Below are 19,065 nucleotides of genomic sequence, written 5' to 3' on the forward strand. Positions count from 1 at the left end.
ATTTGTGTCTGTGCTTTTATTGCTTTATTATTATTTTTAGAAAAGATAGTTTCATTACTACCTTAGCTCAAAACTGACATAGTTATCTCATTATAAGTTAAGACTTCTTTGATGGTATATGGCAGAGAATTCTCAGGAGCATAAATGGTGAATATAGTAGTGGATTTATTTTCAAACAGTATGGGCAACTTTTTTATTGCATTTTACCATATCTTCATGGTAAAATTTCATAGCTGTTCATTTCAGTGAGACTGGATATGTGTATTTGGGGGTGCATCACTTTTTTTGTTGAATAGGAAGACATAGTAACATCAGTGGGGGGAGGGTCCTGCAAATTGTTCATATATATGAATTAGGAAAAATCTATGCATGGATTTTAAAAGTTTTATTGTACCAAAATAAGCTTATCTTTTAATTTCATTTTCCATGAACTTTTTGAAGTTCTTTGGTATGGTAAAAATAAGCAATTTAAACTTTTATACTACTGTAACACTGAGAAATGGGAGAACTAATTCAGTTTGTAGTTAAAACTCAATCTAAACCCCTTCTCTGGCTTCCTGGGACCTGCACAATCTGGACCCTGTTTACAGCCTCACCTGTGTCTTCCTGGACCCTCCACTCACTTCCTCAAGTGTTCTAATCACTCTGACCTTCTGGGTCATGCTGGATCTCACCAAGCTGGTTTGCGATACTGGGTCTCTTGCCCTTGCTCTTTGCTTAAAACACTCCTTGCCTAGCTACTGTATGTACTGCCTCTTGATCATTCTTTAGGTCTCAGTTTAAATATCTCTTTCTTAGTGTAATTTTTCCTGGCCAGGTACATTTTAAATTGTTACCTTCCCCATCAGTCCCCATCAATGTTTAATTTCATAATCATGTTTGTTTACTGCATAGCACTTTTTAAACATTCTGTAGTCACTTGGTAATTTGTTTATTATACTGCATGCCTTTCCTTCATTGGAATGTCAGGCTCATGAGGTCAGGTCTCATGCCTGTGGAGTTCACCATTTAATCCTTTGTGCCTTGCAGGATGCTCAGTTTAAAAAGATTGACTGAATTGCAGATAATTAAATTAGTTCAAGTATGAGTTTGTTGCATTACATGGTTAATTTGTATGATCCTGTGAGGGGTCTTTACAAATTTCAAAGAATTCTGTGTTATAAGTTATTCATGGTTTCCAATTTTTTTGTACCTCAGTAAAGTTATGTTTTTAAATTCCATCTTCCATGAACTTTTTGGAAGTCCACTCATGTGTTTAGCATTTCCATCTTCTTAATAAGAGGAGTTCCAATCTGTGCTATGTGTATGTCTGTGTGCATTCTGTCCCCTCATTAAAGCAAATTTCCTAAACAGCACTGTAGCCAGTACTTTTGCCTGTCTGTCATAGAGGATGCCTGTCTCTTTCCAGGGGTAAGTTCTAGAAAGTCCAACTAATAAACAGGTCTAAAAATACTTGTTTTTAAAGCAGTCTTATGGCAGCTTTCCCTTTCTTAAGTGTTCTTTCAGTTATCTTGCCTCTGTCACAAAGAAAGCCCCCATCAGTTTTCACCAATGGTCTTTAACCTCTGCTAATCTACCTCTGGGAAGGAGAATACCTCTGGGGCTCAGGGCAATTAGATGGGAGCAGGAGCCTGGAGCTTGCCTGGAGCAGAAAGGGATAACTGTGACAGGAGCTGAAGTTAGAGTAGCATAAGGAGTCAGGAGGCACAAGAACCTCTCCAACACTTAGAATTTCCTGAGCTTAAGAGTTGCCAAACTTTATTTCTTTAAAAACATGCTGTCATTTTGAGTTCTTATCAGGTTTTTTTTTTTTTTACATTTCCTAATTTTCACAGAGGCTATGAAGCTTCAATATAAGTGATGAGCATATATCAACAAGGGATTTATGAGGAAAATTGTGATTTGCCTTGCACATACCATTCCTCAGCATATTAATTCCAGGTGGTCTTTGTGTTGAAAATGATTATTCCAATAATTATACCTGGTTATGCCAACAATAACACTTGGGACTTTGTTTCCAGATTTTCAGATGAGAACCTAAATTTTAAGTATGAGTAACGTTATTAATAAGATTCCCTTAATTCCAAAATTTTTGAAAAAATACTGAAGCTTGAAACTCATAATGACATTGATTTAAGGAGCTATTTAATTTTTCCTACGGACAACTTGACCTTATTCACTGTAATCTTGGCATATTAACTTTTCAAAAGTATTTAGTGCTAAGAGAAGGTTGCTTTACAGTGGCAATATGGGTCATTGAGAATCCATTGAAATGGCTTGTTGCTGTAGGAAATTTGTAAATATTTTCTAAATTTTCTTTTTAAATACCAGAGTAGCAATTGTTTATTACCAAATATTACATGCAATGTAACATTGTGAATAATGTAGAGTAATTGCTCAACTTGGTTTCTTCTTGTTTTTCTGTATTTTTGATAGGTTTCCACCAAAGGAAAAAAGTCCAACTTGAGCTCTGTAGAGTTTACTTTTTTCCTTCTAATATTTCTTTCTACTATAAAGTCATTTCTTCACCAAACATAGTGGAAGGATTTAGATGCGGATATATCCCTTTGTTATAAGAAAGCCCAGACTTTCATATACTGGTCTTGTAAAAGTTCTTAGATTTTGTGAGAACTTCTAGTAAATCAAAGAAATATAGTTTTTATAAATGCTTTTGTACTTTTTGAAAGCCCTGAGAATTTTGTGACGTGGACTGACTCGTTCTCCCAGAATCTGTTACTGAATGTGCTTGTTTCTGCTGCTGCCAGGCGTTTGGATGCCAACCATATCACCTCAGTCCCCGAGGACAGTTTTGAAGGCCTTGTTCAGCTCCGGCATCTGTGGCTGGATGACAACAGCTTGACGGAGGTGCCTGTGCATCCACTCAGCCACCTACCGACTCTGCAGGCCCTGACCTTGGCTCTCAACAAAATCTCAAGCATCCCTGACTTTGCATTTACCAACCTTTCAAGCCTGGTCGTTCTGTAAGTATCCATCCCTTTCTGAGCATTGATTTAGAGGAAATGCTGCTTTCCTGTGACCAATTATTTTTTGAAAGTAATTCACTGCTCATGCATATGGGGGGTGCTACCTTTGGATGAGATTATTGCAAATGAGGAACATTTTTAAAAATTAATAATTGGGGCCGACACTGCAGCTTAACAGGCTAAGCCTCTGCCTGCGGCATTGGCATCCCATGTGGGTGCCAGTTCATGTCCCAGCTGCTCCTCTTCCAATCTAGCTCTCTGCTGATGGCCTGGGAAAGCAGTGTAAGATGGCCCAAGTGCTTGGGCCTCTGCACCTGTGCAGGAGACCTGGAAGAAGCTCCTGGCTCCTGGCTTCAGATCAGTCCAGCTCTGGCCATTGTGGCCATTTGGGGAGTGAATCAGCAGATGGAAGATCTCTCTTTCTCGTTCTAATTCTGCCTCTCAAATAAATAAATAAAATCTTTAAAGAATTAGTAACTGTTAATTTCCTTAAAATAAATGGGCATTTCTAATCATTGCAAGAAATTGGGTCCTTTAGCAAACATCCATACAACTTTTCTTGTGTCTTAGCAAGGTATTCAATTTGAGAGGCAAAATTGTCATAGAAATAAGTTCTAGGATTAGCCCTTCAGACTTCCTGATCTGGCTGAAAAGCCCATGAGAGCATTTCAGACATGGAAAGCCAAAACACAATGGCAAAAAATGTTCTACATGAAGAATCTCTGTGAATGCGACCCCAACAGAAAGAAGAGGCCATCAAAGAAGGATGTACTTTTCTCTGAAGGGAGGAGAGAACTTCCACTTTGCTTATGGCCTTGTCCAAATACTGACAGAGACTGTGGACTCCAAAGGCTTCCATAGCCTAGGTAGCTCATGTCAAGAGCCTTGGGTGATCACTGATGTCAGACATAAGAGTGTTAATTGTTAAATTAACAACAGGAGTCACTGTGCACTAATTCCCCATGCAGGACCTCTGTCCTCAAAGAGTTGTATGATGAGAGTTAACTGTAAAACTAGTTCACAGTTTTTATGTGTGCAAATTGTTGAAATCTTTACTTCGTGTAGAGTTGGTCTTCTGTGTACAGAGATAATTGAAAATGAATCTCAATGGAGAATGGGACTGGCAAGGGGAGAGGGAGGAGGAGGAGAAGGGATGGGAGTGTGGGTGGGAGGGCAGGTATGGTTGTGCTTTTGAAATTTGTATTCCTTAAAAAATAAAAGAAAAAGAATAAAAGAGAAATAACTTCCAGGGATAAATAATCCAGGGATACTTTATTTTCCAACTTTTCTATTCAAAGAGTATGTCCTCTGTGTTTCTGATCTTTCAAAGCTTGGGCATTATGAAGTAACAACCAGTCTCACTAATGTAAACTGATGTGCTTCTTCATGTCATTACTCCCATGTCCTTATAGGACAGGTTATTGAAGTTCTGCTTCAGATGGTTAAAAGCCAGTCAACCTTTTCTTTTGGTTGAGTACCTATTAAATAATCTTGGAGGGGCTGAATGGGGTGTAGCAGATTAAGCTGCTGCCTGCAATGCTGTCATCCTATATAGGAGCTGGTTTGAATCCCGGCTGTTCCACTTTCCATCCAGCTGCCTGCTAATGTACCTGGGAAAGCAAGTCCTTGGGCCCTCAATTAGGAGACTCAATGGAGTTTCAGGCTCTTCTAGCTTTGGCCTGTTCCAGTCCTGGCTATTGTGGCCATTTGAGGGGTGAACCAGTGGATGGAAGATTCTCTCTCTCTCTCTTTCTCTCTCTCTGTCACTTTCCCTTTTTCTGTAACTCTGCCTTTTGAAGGAATAAATACATCTCTAAAAAAAGTAATACTCAGTGTGTAGACCTTTCTTCTTTTAGATTTTTCTTCCCTTTCTGTTGGTGTTCTGTCTTCATACACACACACACACACACACACACACACACACATCAAAACCTCACTCCCCAGGGCTATGTGTTTTCCACAATCAAAGGTTGAAAAGTTTGGCTACCCCAATTTAGATGCATGAAAAATTATAATAGTTGCCCTTGGAAGATGTGAAAGTAATTTTGATCATTTTTCTCATAGGCATCTTCATAACAATAAAATTAAAAGCCTGAGTCCACACTGTTTTGATGGACTGGATAACCTGGAGACCTTGTAAGTATATTTATATTTTGAGCTATCCCATTGTGATATTTACAATGCAATTTTGTACTTCACTGCAGGAAAGGGAAAATAATATTGGTCTTAGTAAATCTCATTATTAATTTGTTTTAATACATAACTAAATTCTTGCCATCAAATAACGCACTTATAAATCTCAGTTTAGGTTAAAAGCACATTATAAATGTGGATTTTATACATTTTCCAAAAAATGCTGATTTTGCTAAATGTGTGAAAGTTTTGGAACTTCAAAACATCTAAAATAAATTCTGGAGAGTTGTTTTGTTTTTGCCGCGATCTCCGTTGCCTTGCTAATTGTTTATACTGGTTTGAAGACTGTATCTGGTTTCCCATGCTAATGAATAAAAAATTAAGGTTTTATATTTTGTTTATGATACTTTTGTTATTGTTTCCACTAGCTGAAGTGTTCAGGACTTTCTGACTGGTTCAGCTATGTGTAGCACTATAGGCATATAAGGAAACCATATTTTGCAGCTGTGTGTAATTGAGAGTAGAATCTTGGCCGGCACCGTGGCTCAACAGGCTAATCCTCCACCTGCGGTGCTGGCACACCGGGTTCTAGTTCTGGTTGGGGTGCCAGATTCTGTCCTGGTTGCCCCTCTTCCAGGCCAGCTCTCTGCTATGGCCCGGGAGTGCAGTGAAGGATGGCCCAAGAACTTGGGCCCTGTACCCCATGGGAGACCAGGAGAAGCACCTGGCTCCTGGCTTTGGATTGGCGCAGTGCGCCGGCCGCAACATGCCATTGGAGGGTGAACCAACAGCAAAGGAAGACCTTTCTCTCTGTCTCTCTCCCTCACTGTCCACTCTCTGCCTGTCAAAAAAAAAAAAAAAAGATATATAATATTTATTATTGTGATGTAGTAAATGATTCAGCAAATGTTAGGATTAGATGAGTGAGTAAACTGATTGGAATGCTTAAGGCTTTTGTAGTAATTTGCTTAATAGAATTATCTAGCTGTCACTTAATGGAAAGATTTGAAATCCTTTAGGATTCTAGTAATCCACTTTCCTGTCTGAACAGTTAAACAATCCACTTTCAGTTGCAAGCATCAGAGGGTATTTAAAGTTGAAGATCTGGAAGAAATAGTTCCAAACTTAGGTTTTCTTTGCTAAGTGTATATCTTCTAGTGTAACAGATTGAATGAGTCTCCTGAGCATAGGCCATGTATACTATTCTTTTTTTTTTTTTTTTAATTTATTTATTTGACAGGTAGAGTTGTAGACAGTGAGAGAGAGAGACAGAGACAAAGGTCTTCCTTGCGTTGGTTCACTCCCCAAATGGCCACCACGGCCAGCACTGTTGCAATCCAAAGCCAGGAGCCAGGTGCTTCTTCCTGGTCTTCCTTGCAAGTGCAGGGGCCCAAGCACCGGGCCATCCTCCACTGCCCTCCCAGGCCACAGCAGAGAGCTGGACTGGAAGGGGAGCAACTGGGACTAAAACCCGGCACCCATAAGGGATGCTGGTGCCGCAGGCAGAGGATTAATCAAGTGAACCATGGTGCCGGCCCCCATGTATACTATTCTAATTATATTAAAATTAAGCCTCTTCTTTCCAATTAACTTAATTTTTGGTTGCTGTTTATTCTTTATAATATATGTAGAAAAGGGAAATAAAATCATTCTCAAAGAAGCTAGCCTTTTAATTTTACTTTTATTCTGAAATCAACTATGTTAATTATGTCAACCTGCTCTTTATGTTAAGAGAAATGATAATTTAGACAATCTCAGGACCAAGACTTTTGATACAGATCTCTGTGCCTTATTTGTCTTGTAATTAATACAACATTTTCAATCATTAACGGCCTGAATGAAGAGAATACTTACATAAATCCAACTTGATCCTTCTCCTGGTCATTGTTATCACAAGTTGTTATGTTGATGGTGGGGCCAAGATCAGCTGCTCTCATACCAGAATTTCAAAAACCCAGTCTGAATGCCAAATGGAAATTATTTATACGTGGATATTGAATAAATTCTACTGTAAGGTGAATTTGCTGAGAAATGTTATTCAGATGATTAGCTGATTTAATGTGTCAGTACTAGTTTTTCTGAGAATTCATTTAATTCTTAAATTTACTTACCTAAAAACATCACAGAAGACTGATTTATTTTTATTCAGTATTCTAAGAAAAGCCATAAATTCAATTAAACTCTTCTAGGCATTTGACGACAATATGGTTGGTAAAGAAATACTAGCATTCAGAGGGTGTGATCTTTTCAAATATTTATAAAATTCTTTACGAATTGTGAACACACTTCAATATTCATATTTTTTCTAGGGACTTGAATTATAATAACTTGGGAGAATTTCCTCAAGCTATTAAAGCCCTTCCTAGCCTAAAAGAACTGTGAGTATTGCTTTGTTCCCATTATGCATTAATATTCCTACAAGTTACCACTTACTGTTTCATCAAGAGATTTTAGAACATCTTTGTTCAATTATATATATATCCATAATATGTACATACAAGCACAAGTATGATCACATAGACTGGGTTGTGAGGTGAAATAGACAGTTGTTTTTAAAGATTTATTTATTTATTTGAAAGAAATGACAGAAAAAGAGAGAGAGAGAAAGCTTCCATCCTCTAGTTCACTCCTCAAATGGCTGTAATGGCCAGAGCTTAGAAGCCAGGAGCCTGCAATTTCATACGGTCTCCCACATCGGTGGCAGGGACCCAAATGCTTGGGCCATCATCCACTGCCGTCCACTGTGCTTCAGCAGGCAGATGAGACTAGAACCAATGCCCAAATACAGGATGCTGATACTGCAAGCAGGGGCTTGACCCACTGTACTACAGTGCCTATCCAAATATAGACAATTTTGAGCAGAGATTCCTATAGAGGGTTAGATGCTGGTGAAACAAAAAAGGCATGATGTGTACAGTGTCTGCCTTTAGGGAGCTTGTAAGTCTTGAGTTTCACCAAGAAGGCAGACTGTGGAAGTAGACTGTAGGTGAGATAAGTGCTGAACAAATGGTATGAATAAATCACTCCAGAAAATATCTCATTGAGACTTGGAGTCACTGGAAATCACTAAAGGGGAGGAATTTGGCAAGATTTGAAAGAAGGAAAATATTTAACTTGTGAAAGGGCTGAGCAAGCATTTTGGATGCTGGGTTTGTCATGAACAGAGATAGGAATATATATGGCATAGCAGGGATTGTGTCTTGTGAGTGGCCAGCTAGTATTCTAAGATGTATTGCCTAAAGATGAAATTCAGGCTGCAGTGAGAGAGATTATTAGGCTAGACTGCCTTATGATTCTTATGGTCAAAAGTTCTTTGATGATAAAGCAACAGATAAATGCATATATGAGACCTGAAAGATATTAAGCTGAGCAGTAGGTTTAAAAAGAATTAGGTATGGTCTTGAAAGAGATTAGATGGAATTAGACATCCAGGTTCCTTACATTTTTGAAAATTTTCATGTAGTCATTATCAGTTATATTTTGTATAGTACTGAGCAGCAGTAAATATTTGGTTTTTAACTTATTTCGGAAGGGAATATGAATTAAAAAAATTTTTTTTCTCCTATCTCTCTAGTGGATTTCATAGTAATTCTATTTCTGTTATCCCTGATGGAGCATTTGGTGGTAATCCACTCTTAAGAACTATGTAAGTATTTTTGAAAGTTTCTTTTAATATATAGTCATGTAAAGCTATGCTTTGGATAAAGTGTGAAGATTCAGGCTTTTAGATATATGGACATTGGGAAAGTAGATTTACTCTTAGAGTTCATGTGAGCATCTGAAAACTTTGCCTTTTCTGGGTACTTTTGCAGACATTTGTATGATAATCCTCTGTCTTTTGTGGGGAACACAGCATTTCACAATTTATCGGATCTGCATTCCTTGTAAGTATTATGCAAACTTGTAAAAACTCAATATTTATACAGTTAGTTTAATGGAAAAAAGGGACTTACTATTATTCCTTAAGGAAACATAATAATCTTTTGTCTCTTCACACCCCCAGCCAGAAGTCCAAAGGAAAGATTCTAAAAATTTGTAATGATTCTCATGTATGTTAAAATTTAGCCAAATTATCCCACTTTCAAATACATTCAGAAGAAACTAATTTTAGTTATAGTAGTACTGTAATTTAAAACTGTTTCAAAGAAAAGATGAAAATATTATCTGTCAACTCTTTTCCAATCTGAAATAACTTTTTCCTTCTCAATTACTTAAAGAGTCATTCGTGGTGCAAGCATGGTACAGTCGTTCCCCAATCTGACTGGAACTGTTCATCTGGAGAGTCTGTAAGTGAGGCCTTTTGAAGGGGTTAGGGTGGTCTGCTGGCAGGTGTCAGTGCTTGTGTTCCATTGATGAGGAGTTATGTTGATTCCTCCAGTCTCCTTTGTGAACATCATGCCTGGAGGAGGATGCACTGGGTTTGGGTCCATCAGCTCAAACAGAGTACAGGCTAGTAAGTAGAGAGAAGATCTGAAAAGGTCACCAAAAATAAAAGATAGTAACTAAGAGACAGATTAGAAGTATCGCTTTAGGAATTCGGAAGCAGAAGCCTCCATGAAGGAGACGGTGTATTTGAAAATTGAATACTAACACGTTTCTCAGAGCAAAAGTTTTTATTTACAAAGGCATGATTTAATAAAACTGAAACACTGAAAATATATTCAGGGAGAGTGTGCAAATGATCAAATATGTTAACAATGGGATGGAGGAATGATACAGAGATATTTAGACACTTGTTTAGGAACAGATTCTAAAATGAAAAGACGTGAACCTTGGATATTTGATTATGGCAGAGTTTAACAGTCAGTAGTCTGCAAATGGCTTACAGGGGCATCTAATATCCTGACCTCAGTCCTCCAGACAGCCAGATGGGGTTGAAATGACAAGGGCTTCTAACCACAGGAGCCTTATCACAGTGTGCCATATAAATACTGTACTTTTCACATGTGCTAAGGTAAAAAAAAAAAAGCAGTTGAGAAACACTGAGATAAGAAATTTAAACTTGACTTATAAGGCAGTTTGCAGAGGTTGAAAATGTATGAGCAGGCAGTGAGGGGAGGGTAAGGAGAAGACAGACCCATGAGGAGGCCATGGGAATAGTCTGCTTCACCAAATGCACAGAGCTTACCTTGAGAGCTCCAGGTCTTCAGTCTGCCACTGGAGTTGCTCCAGAACAAATAGCATGGTCTGTCTGAGATGCCTCCAACCCTGTCTTCATCACTTCACAACTGATAGGCATAGCAGGAATAAAAATGGAAAGGATCAGATGCTACAAGTACTAGAGAGGAAGAAATTAAAGAAGTGGTGATTGACTGCAGATGGGAGCATAGAAAGAAGAGACTAAGAAAGTATTTCAGAAGGCTAAATAGGTTGACTCAAAGAGAAGAAAAACAAGGTCTGGAGGTAGAATACCAAGCTGGTTTCAGATGTTTTAAGTGTGAGAAGTGACAGGTGATTGTGGTCAGGCTTGATTTGGATCCATGTTTTTTTCTTAGTCTATATGGCAAATCCAGCCCATAATCTGGAAAATGTTAACATCTTGTGTTGCATAACTTTTTGTTTGCATTTATTGTGAAGATAATATCAGTATTTATGGTTGATTCTTCTTACCACATGCCTAACTTTAGTCAGTGAGATGTATACAGTGTAGTCCATAAGCAAATATGTGAGCATTTACTTATTTTTTAAAGATTTTAAAATGTATTTGAAAGGCAGAGTGACAGATGGAGAGAGAGAGAGAGAGAGAGAGGGAGAGAGAGAGAGAGAGAGAGAGAGAAAGATGCATCTTTATTCACTGGTTCCTTCACTGCAAATGGCTGCCATGGCCAGAGCTGATCCAAGCCAGTCAGGATACTGGAGCTCCATCCAGGTCTACCACATGGGTGGCAAGGGCCCAAGTCCTTGGGCCATCACCTGCTGCCCTCCCGTGTTCATTAATAGGGAGCTGGATCAGAAGCAAAGCAGCCAACAGTATCGGATGCTGTTGTCACAACTGACAGCTTAACTCACTGTACCACAATGCCAGCCTGAAACATTTATTTTTCTAGATGAGAATAACATTTGGTTTACTATTTTGATTTATTTCTTAAATGAACTGTTTTTTCACAGGACCTTGACAGGTACAAAGATAAGCAAAATACCTAGTAATTTGTGCCAAGAACAAAAGATGCTTAGGACTTTGTAAGTTGAATTCTTCCTCTCTTCATACCTTTCTTTTACTTCACCCATGCTGAGTTTTATTTTTAATAAACTTTTTTCATGATATAATTTTGAGGCATGATTGTTTCTTATTTGTTCCTTTTATGTAAATGAGCCAACATGTTAGTTGTTCACAGGTTAGATAGTGCGCTTTTGAATTTGGTTTTAGGGCTATGTATGTATTAGGGTTATGTATGTAGATCTTGTTACTTTATTTTGAACAAAATAAAAGCAAGCTAGCTCTTTCTTGATTCTTCCTTATCCTGACTCATTGTCCTTATTCTATTTTTTAATTATTTTTTTATTTTATTATTATAGCTTTAAAAAAAAGGTTTTATTTATTTATTTGAGAGGTAGAGTCACAGAGAGATGGAGAGACAGAAAGAGGGAGAGACAGAGAAAGATCTTCCACCTGCTGGTTCACTTCCCAGAGGGCTGCAACAGCCAGGGTTGAGCTGATCTGAAGCCAGGAGCAGGGAGCCAAGAGCTTCTTCCAGGTCTCCAGTGCAGGTGCAGGGGCCCAAGAACTTGGACCATGTTCCACTGCCCTCCCAGAGTATAAACAGAGAGCTGGATCAGAAGAGGAGCAGCTGGGACTTGAACTGGCAAACATATGGGATGCTAGTGCCAAAGGCAGAGGCTTAGCCTACTATGCCACAGCACTGACCCCTCTTATTGTTTTTTAAGTTAAGACATTATAAAAACTAATTATAGCATAAACAATGTTGGAAAACTCAGCCACTTAAAACATTATATATATTTTTGTATTATATTTTTATATTTATGTTATGTATTTTGATGCAGTTTATCATATTTTATGTTGTCTGTACTCAACATTATATACTTGAACTTTACAAATCTTAAGGCTGTCATACTATTGAGGTTTTCTAGAAGCATATAAAAGCTTAGAGAAGAAATAGTTGCTTTTCTTGTTTAGCCATATCTCCTTATTACAGATCTTAGCATGCTTTTCAATGTTTCTGAGTACAGCTCTTTTAACATAGTATTCTGATAATAACATTAGTTAATTCCTTTTGTTTTGAGGGACTTGTCTTACAACAATATAAGAGACCTTCCAAGTTTCAACGGTTGCCATGCTCTGGAAGAAATGTAAGTTGGTCTCTGATTTATTCTATTAGTTGTGGCATATTGATAGTTCATTGAGTATTTTCTATTTTGAATAAATTGTTTTAATATTAAACTGGGAATATAATTAAGTGTTCCTATCAGTCCAATGTCAAATTGTATCAAATGGTTCCTGTAACCAACATTTATTAGGCAGTTATCTATCCAAATTTCTGTGAGAAAAACAACAAATTGTCTTACTATTGAGAGAAACTAGATATGGATACTGGTACCCATGGAAGCTGATTGCGAGAAGAGAGAAAATATGACTTCTCCCATTTTTAATTTATTTCCTCTAACTTCCTGTGCTACTTGCTAAAGTTGTGCTGTGTTGGATCCTTTCTCATGGTGTTTTCTTCTTTCTCTCATACCAGAGTGGGGTTGAGGAGGAATTTGGATAGTGTACGAGTTATCTACCAGGGTAATTTGGATGGCATACCAAGCTCTTTAATTTTATAGATGAGCCAGTGGAAGTTCTCTTTACTTTCAACAAGATCATTGATACTACCTATGATTGAATATTTAAACTTAGAAAAACCTTTACCAAGAAATGCCTTTTTTTTTTTTTTTTTTGAGGGGGTAAAGATTTACTTTATTTATTTGAGAGGTAGAGTTACAGAGAGAGGGAAAGACAAAAGCTTTTTTTCAAAATACATAATTTTCTCTTTTTTTCTTTATTCCTTTTTTTTTAAGTTCTTTACAGCGTAATCAGATCTACCAAATAAAAGAAGGTACTTTCCAAGGCCTTGGGTCCCTAAGGATTCTGTAAGTTTGTCAGTAATTACTAAAGACAGTTTTTTTGGTAAAACTATAAACTAATGTGTCATTACAATTCCTGTGTCAAGAGCTGTACTTAAAGATGTGATTTATTTTACATAGATATTATGCAAACTGTACCAGTTGGTATGTTATAAATAATCTATATTTGATAATTTTTACCTTAGCAGATTGATGATAATATATATTGCTGAATGAAAAGAACATAATGTATTTAATCTGAGAGATACACATCATTTGTTTTCAAATCAAAATAATGAGATTTTCTGATTCATTCAGATAAGGCTAGGCAAACTACAACCTGGGGGCCAAATTCAGTCTGCCTCCTATTTTTGAAAATTAAGTTTTGAAATACAGATAGATCTTTTGCTGACGTGTTGTTTAAAAGTTCTTGTTATAGAAGAGTTTAGTTGTTGGCAGCAGAGACCCTATGATGCAGAAAAGCGAAAATATTTACTATCTGGCCCTCTACAGAATAAGTTTACTGACCCTGAACTGAGGTATCTATCATGACAAATAGAGCTCATATGCAGCAGAAGCACTCACTGAAACACTTCTTTATATTTGACTACAAATTTTCACCAAGTACTCTAGTAAACATTTGGGAATATAGTTGTCCCTTGATATTCATGGGTGATTGGTTCTGGGACCATACCCTGCCACCTGAGATAGCAAAAATCTGTGGATGCTCAAGTCCCTCATTTAAAATTATGTAATATTTGCATATAGCCTCTGAGATGCTCCCATTTACCTTAAGCTTTAAATCCTATGTAGTCCAATTTAATAAAAACAGTGTAAATGCTATGGAAGTTAGGCATTATTGTGTTTTGGGAATAATGACAAGAAAAAGAATCTGTGCATGTTCAGTGATGCAGTTCACACCTCCACCCCCAGTATTTTCGATCTGAGGGTGGTTGAATCTGTGATTCAGAGGGCCAGCTGTACAAAGGTGACCAAGACAAACCTTGTCACTAACTGATTTAAAAAATTTCAGTACAGAAAATACAGTCCATATACTGCATTAGAGAATAGCTTGTTACATATAGAACACATTTGAAAAATAGTGAGATGAAAATATCTATACTGAATTGATTTTCCAGTAGACTCCTATTAAGAAATAATACATGCATTTTACTGGAAATAGTAATTGGTAGTTGTGTTGCTGAATCTTCCTTACTGCAGAGAGATTCTGAGAAGTCCTGGCAGTGGGCTGGCTCCTAGCTGCCATCATGTTTACAGCACTAAAAAGTGACAACAGTGAAAAACTGGTCTTCTCATAATTTGCAACCAAATTTGTATAGTTTTCTTATTCTCCAAGAAATGTGTGTGGGATGAATTTATCCAGTCTTAAAAATTTCCATTAAGACCCAGTTTAAATTGGAGATTAATCTCTTTTTATCAAGTCTCTAATAGTATCAAAATTCTTCAGGGTGTGTTCCTGAATATAGAGTTGGCTCTACTACAGATATGAATTTTTATTTCCTGCTTTGGAAAAGAATGATATCTGAAGCCCTCTTGGAATGCTCTTGTTTGTGTATTGATTGTTTGTCTTCCCTGAGGGCCTTATCACTAACCTTTGGGAAGGCAAATACTAAGCAGCCTGTTTTTATTTTCAGCTTTGTCAGGAGCTAGACTTTCCTTCACCTAGTTAATAGTAACAAAGGTTATATCGTATCACTTATAGTTTTGAACTGGAACCAGAATGATAAAGTGGAGAAAATTCACAACTGTTTTGAAACAGATGCCAGCTAAAATGACTGCTACAGGGAACACATTTTGAGAACGAGGTTGTTGAAAAGGAGAGGCCTTCAACATAAACATGAAAAATGTTGTTGGACAAGATTGAAGATCTTTGTTATCTTATCAGAGATATTGTGTTACTACCTTATTTTCTAAAACTCAGCCTAAGTAACAGGCATTTTGAGTGTGTATTTGAAAAGATTAACAAGTTACTTTCTGTAATTGCAGTGATCTGAGTAGAAACCTGATCCATGAAATTCATAGCAGAGCTTTTGCCAAGCTTGGGCCAATAACTAATCTGTAAGTAGACTCCCTGATACAATGGCTTCTTGAAAGCACTAAATAGTGGTTCAGAAACTTGTTTTTTTCTTTAAAAAAAAAAAAAAAAAAAAAAAACATGGTCAAATAAAAATGTATTTAGTTGTTCCCTTACAGTAGGAATGTTAAACTGCGTAAGTGCAGTAATAGCTTCTCAAGATGAGTACTGGATCTGTTGTTTGAGCACCCTAAGCTTATTGTAGGGATCTAATATTTATGTTGCTAGTAGATATGCAGATATTTTGGTGTGACTTGTATGTTAGGCTTTAACTTAAAATCACATTCACATTTTAGAGATATGAGTTTCAATGAATTGACCTCATTTCCCACGGAAGGTCTGAATGGACTAAATCAGCTGAAACTGGTGGGCAACTTCAAGCTGAAAGAAGCTTTAGCAGCAAAAGACTTTGTTAATCTCAGGTGTGTTTTAACTTTTTCATTTTATTGAAGTCACTATAGACTCAAAAAGTATAGCGTGTTCTGTTTTTTTCTGTGGTCCCCAAATTCTCTGGTAGACAGTAACTTTGGTATTTTTCTACCTTGGTGTTTATGGATTTGGTAAAAAAAAATTAGAACATAAGCATTATTCCATAGTGTTTGAGAACATGGACTAGAGCTTCTGATGTTCTCAGAGATGTAATATATTTATCAGAATTTTTTTTTCTGAATATAGTGGATTTGTCACTAGCAGCAAGATGGCAGACATCAAATAAGGGAGGACCTACAGAAAATCAATATAATGCTATAATGTTTCACAGAAGATTTATTGAAGCAACTTCATTAACTATTGCAGAGGAATAGCTAGAAAATATTTTTGTGAGAAAGGAATAAATATTTTGATTCAATTTATATGAACAAAGGAAATTCACTTAATGGTGTACAGTTACATATGACCTGGGGTATTAATTTCAAGTGAAACTGCCAGTTGCATTGTTGGTATATTTATTGGGCATTGTTGGTATATCAAAGGAGTCATAAGATCTTATTTTAGATTGCAATATTATAATGACATTTTAAATATGATTTTTAAAAAAGATGTATATACTTATTTGAGAGGCAGAGTCACAGAGATAGAGAGGGAGAGACAGAGAGAAAGTCTTCTATCTGCTGGTTCACTCCCTAAATGGCTGAAATGGCCAGAGCTGGGCTGATCCAAAGCCAGGAGCCAGGAGCTTCTTCTGGGTCTCCCACGTGGGTGCAGGGGCCCAAGGACTTGGGCCATCTTCTGCTGCTTTCCCAGGCCATAGCAGAGAGCTGGATCGGAAAAGGAGCTGCCAAGACACAAACGGGTGTCCATACGGGAAGCCAGTGCCACACATGGAAGCTAAACCTACTACACCAGAGCGCTGGCCCCTAAATATGATTTAAATACGATTTTAATTATGTACTACCAACTTAAAAGATGTATAGAAAGAGAGAAACTCATGGTGTGTCTCACTAATGAGAAAACTGAGGTCCATCGAGTATGAATGACCAAGCTAAAGTATGTGAAAGTTCCGTCTTTCTGACTCCGACACTAGAGTTCTCAAAGATTAAAATACTTTTTACAAAGCAAAATCATATCTATGAAGTCGCTATTCATTGTACATTTTTTCCCAGGTCTTTATCGGTACCATATGCTTATCAGTGCTGTGCATTTTGGGGTTGTGACTCTTATGCAAATATAAACACAGAAGATAACAGCCTCCAAGACCATCCTGTGACAAAGGAGAAAGGCAAGTGCATGAACTTTGAAAAGTAGAGCACTCCTTAAGGCATTAATCAAAGTACCTGTCAGTGTAATCAGTTTGTGAAGGATCAATACGAAATCTGTGATAAAAATGGCATTTCTGTTGTGCTGGCAACTTTAATCTGTGCCCAAGCCATGAGAAAATTGTGGGCAAATAAAGTTCTTTTGAGTTGTATAAGGTTTCACTGTAACATGCTTTCTATTATATATTCAGGTACTGCTGATGCAGCAAATGTCACAAGCAGTGCTGAAAATGAAGAACATAGTCAAATAATTATCCATTGTACACCCTCAACAGGTATGCTGAACCTAGTTTGTCACAGTTTCTTGCTTTCAACAAGCATTAGGCAAATATAACTAAAACTCCGGGGCATGGACGTGGTTTCTGCAATAGGGATGGGACAAGGTGATCCTGCAGGGCCTGCTGTCTGACAGTGTGCTCTGTGTGCCCGTAGTTTATTCAGCTCTTGCAAAGACTCAGGTCCACACCCACTGAATCAGATCCTGCGTGTCTACCCGGCTGAGGGTAACACATACTACATTTTGTGAAATGCTTTCTTTTTTCTTTTCTTTTTTTTTTTTTTTAAGATTTTATTTTATTTATTTGAAAGTTAGAGAAGGAGAGGCAGAGACACAGATCTTCCATCCTCTGGTTCACTCCCCACATGGCCACAACAGCCGGAGCTATGCTGATCCAAAGCCAGGCGCTTCTACCAGGTCTCCCACATAGGTGCAGGGGCCCAAGGACTTGGGCCACCTTCTATTGCTTTCCCAGGCCATAGCAGAGAGCTGGATCAGAAGTGCAGCAGCCGGGACTCGAACCAGAATCCATTTGGGATGCCAGCACTGCAGGTGGCAGCCCTACCCACTATACTGACCTCATGAAGCACTTTCTTAATGCTTCTTTAACTCTAGGATAAGTTCTGTAAATTACTGCTCTGTAAGGATTTTTACTGCTTTTTTTGCTTTTTAAGTTTATTTAAGTGACTGAGATAGAGGGAGAGACACACAGAGAGATCTTCCATGTGCTGGTTCATTCCCCAAATGCCTGCCACAGGCAGTGCTAGGCCAGGCCGAATCCAAGAGCCCAGAACCCCATCCTGGTCTCCCATTTGTGTGGCAGGGTCTCAAGTACTTGTAATATCATCTGCTGCCTCTCAGGTACATTAACAGGAATCAAAAGCAGAGGTGGGGCTCGATCCCAGGCACTCCAACCTTGCCTTTCCTTTATTTTCTGATATACTTCATTGAATTTAGTATTCTGGGGGAAGTTACTAAATTGATATGATATGTTTGGCTGTGATTAATGTCATATCTTGCCTGGTCCACCAGATAAGATGGATTAATAATTTTATCATGAAAAATAGGATTAAATATTTAGTTAGATTGTATGCTACACAGTAGATTGTTTGTTAGCCTTGGAATACATTTCCTTAGTATAATGTCCTCAAATGATGGACATAGATTTTATAACTCATAAGCCTAAGTATTTTTTGTTCATTAATGATTACTACTGTGAGTTCATTAATGATTATTACTGTGAGTTTCCTGAGAGACTGGGTATATATTTGTTGCATATTTAACATCCTGTCCTATATGGAGAATAAGCTTAATGTTACCAGATGAGTAAATGGGGTTGGCAAGAAGCACTTAAGTTTATGTAACTTATTTTATTCTGTGGTAGTTTCTATATTAATTTGGAAGTTAGGATGCAGCATGCTCACTTGTCTCCTTGGGTTTCATGTGTTTGTGAATGCACATACAAAACCGATGATCCAGTGAGAAGGGATTAGCTTTATTAAAGCGGAAGCAAGACTTGAATATGCAGCAGTTCCATTCTTTCCAGAGTGAACTGAAACTTTGGGGTTGTCCAGGAGGGAAGCTGGTCTCAATCTGTGTCCCTCTGCTGCAGTGCAGATGAGCAGCGTGCCTGTCTCTCCCCACTCAGACACTGATGGGATGTCCTTAGTGCAGCAGCAGGAAGCAGGGTATGGAGGAGCACTGGGATCTTTTTGTTAGAACTGGAGGAGGCTGCTGCAGGCTTCCAAAACCGAATGGTTG

The 19,065-nt window shown here is 37.8% G+C and overlaps 1 protein-coding gene across 3 annotated transcripts in view; it reads left to right on the top strand.

Annotated features, from left to right (window-relative positions):
- Positions 1-19,065, top strand: part of LGR4 (leucine rich repeat containing G protein-coupled receptor 4) — a 121,688-nt gene that overhangs the window by 98,250 nt on the left and 4,373 nt on the right. For all 3 annotated transcript variants that reach the window (XM_002709023.6, XM_017345627.4, XM_070072143.1), the window contains 13 exons: positions 2,766-2,981; positions 5,049-5,120; positions 7,427-7,495; positions 8,692-8,763; positions 8,930-9,001; positions 9,335-9,403; positions 11,226-11,297; positions 12,360-12,425; positions 13,134-13,205; positions 15,186-15,257; positions 15,570-15,695; positions 16,875-16,990; positions 17,219-17,302. In XM_002709023.6, coding sequence (XP_002709069.2) covers positions 2,766-2,981; positions 5,049-5,120; positions 7,427-7,495; positions 8,692-8,763; positions 8,930-9,001; positions 9,335-9,403; positions 11,226-11,297; positions 12,360-12,425; positions 13,134-13,205; positions 15,186-15,257; positions 15,570-15,695; positions 16,875-16,990; positions 17,219-17,302 — 1,178 coding nt within the window. The remainder of the gene's footprint in view (positions 1-2,765; positions 2,982-5,048; positions 5,121-7,426; positions 7,496-8,691; positions 8,764-8,929; positions 9,002-9,334; positions 9,404-11,225; positions 11,298-12,359; positions 12,426-13,133; positions 13,206-15,185; positions 15,258-15,569; positions 15,696-16,874; positions 16,991-17,218; positions 17,303-19,065) is intronic.

This window comes from Oryctolagus cuniculus, chromosome 1, assembly GCF_051225735.1.
Source record: "Oryctolagus cuniculus isolate XC-2025 breed Fujian yellow rabbit chromosome 1, ASM5122573v1, whole genome shotgun sequence".
NCBI classification, from domain to species: domain Eukaryota; kingdom Metazoa; phylum Chordata; class Mammalia; order Lagomorpha; family Leporidae; genus Oryctolagus; species Oryctolagus cuniculus.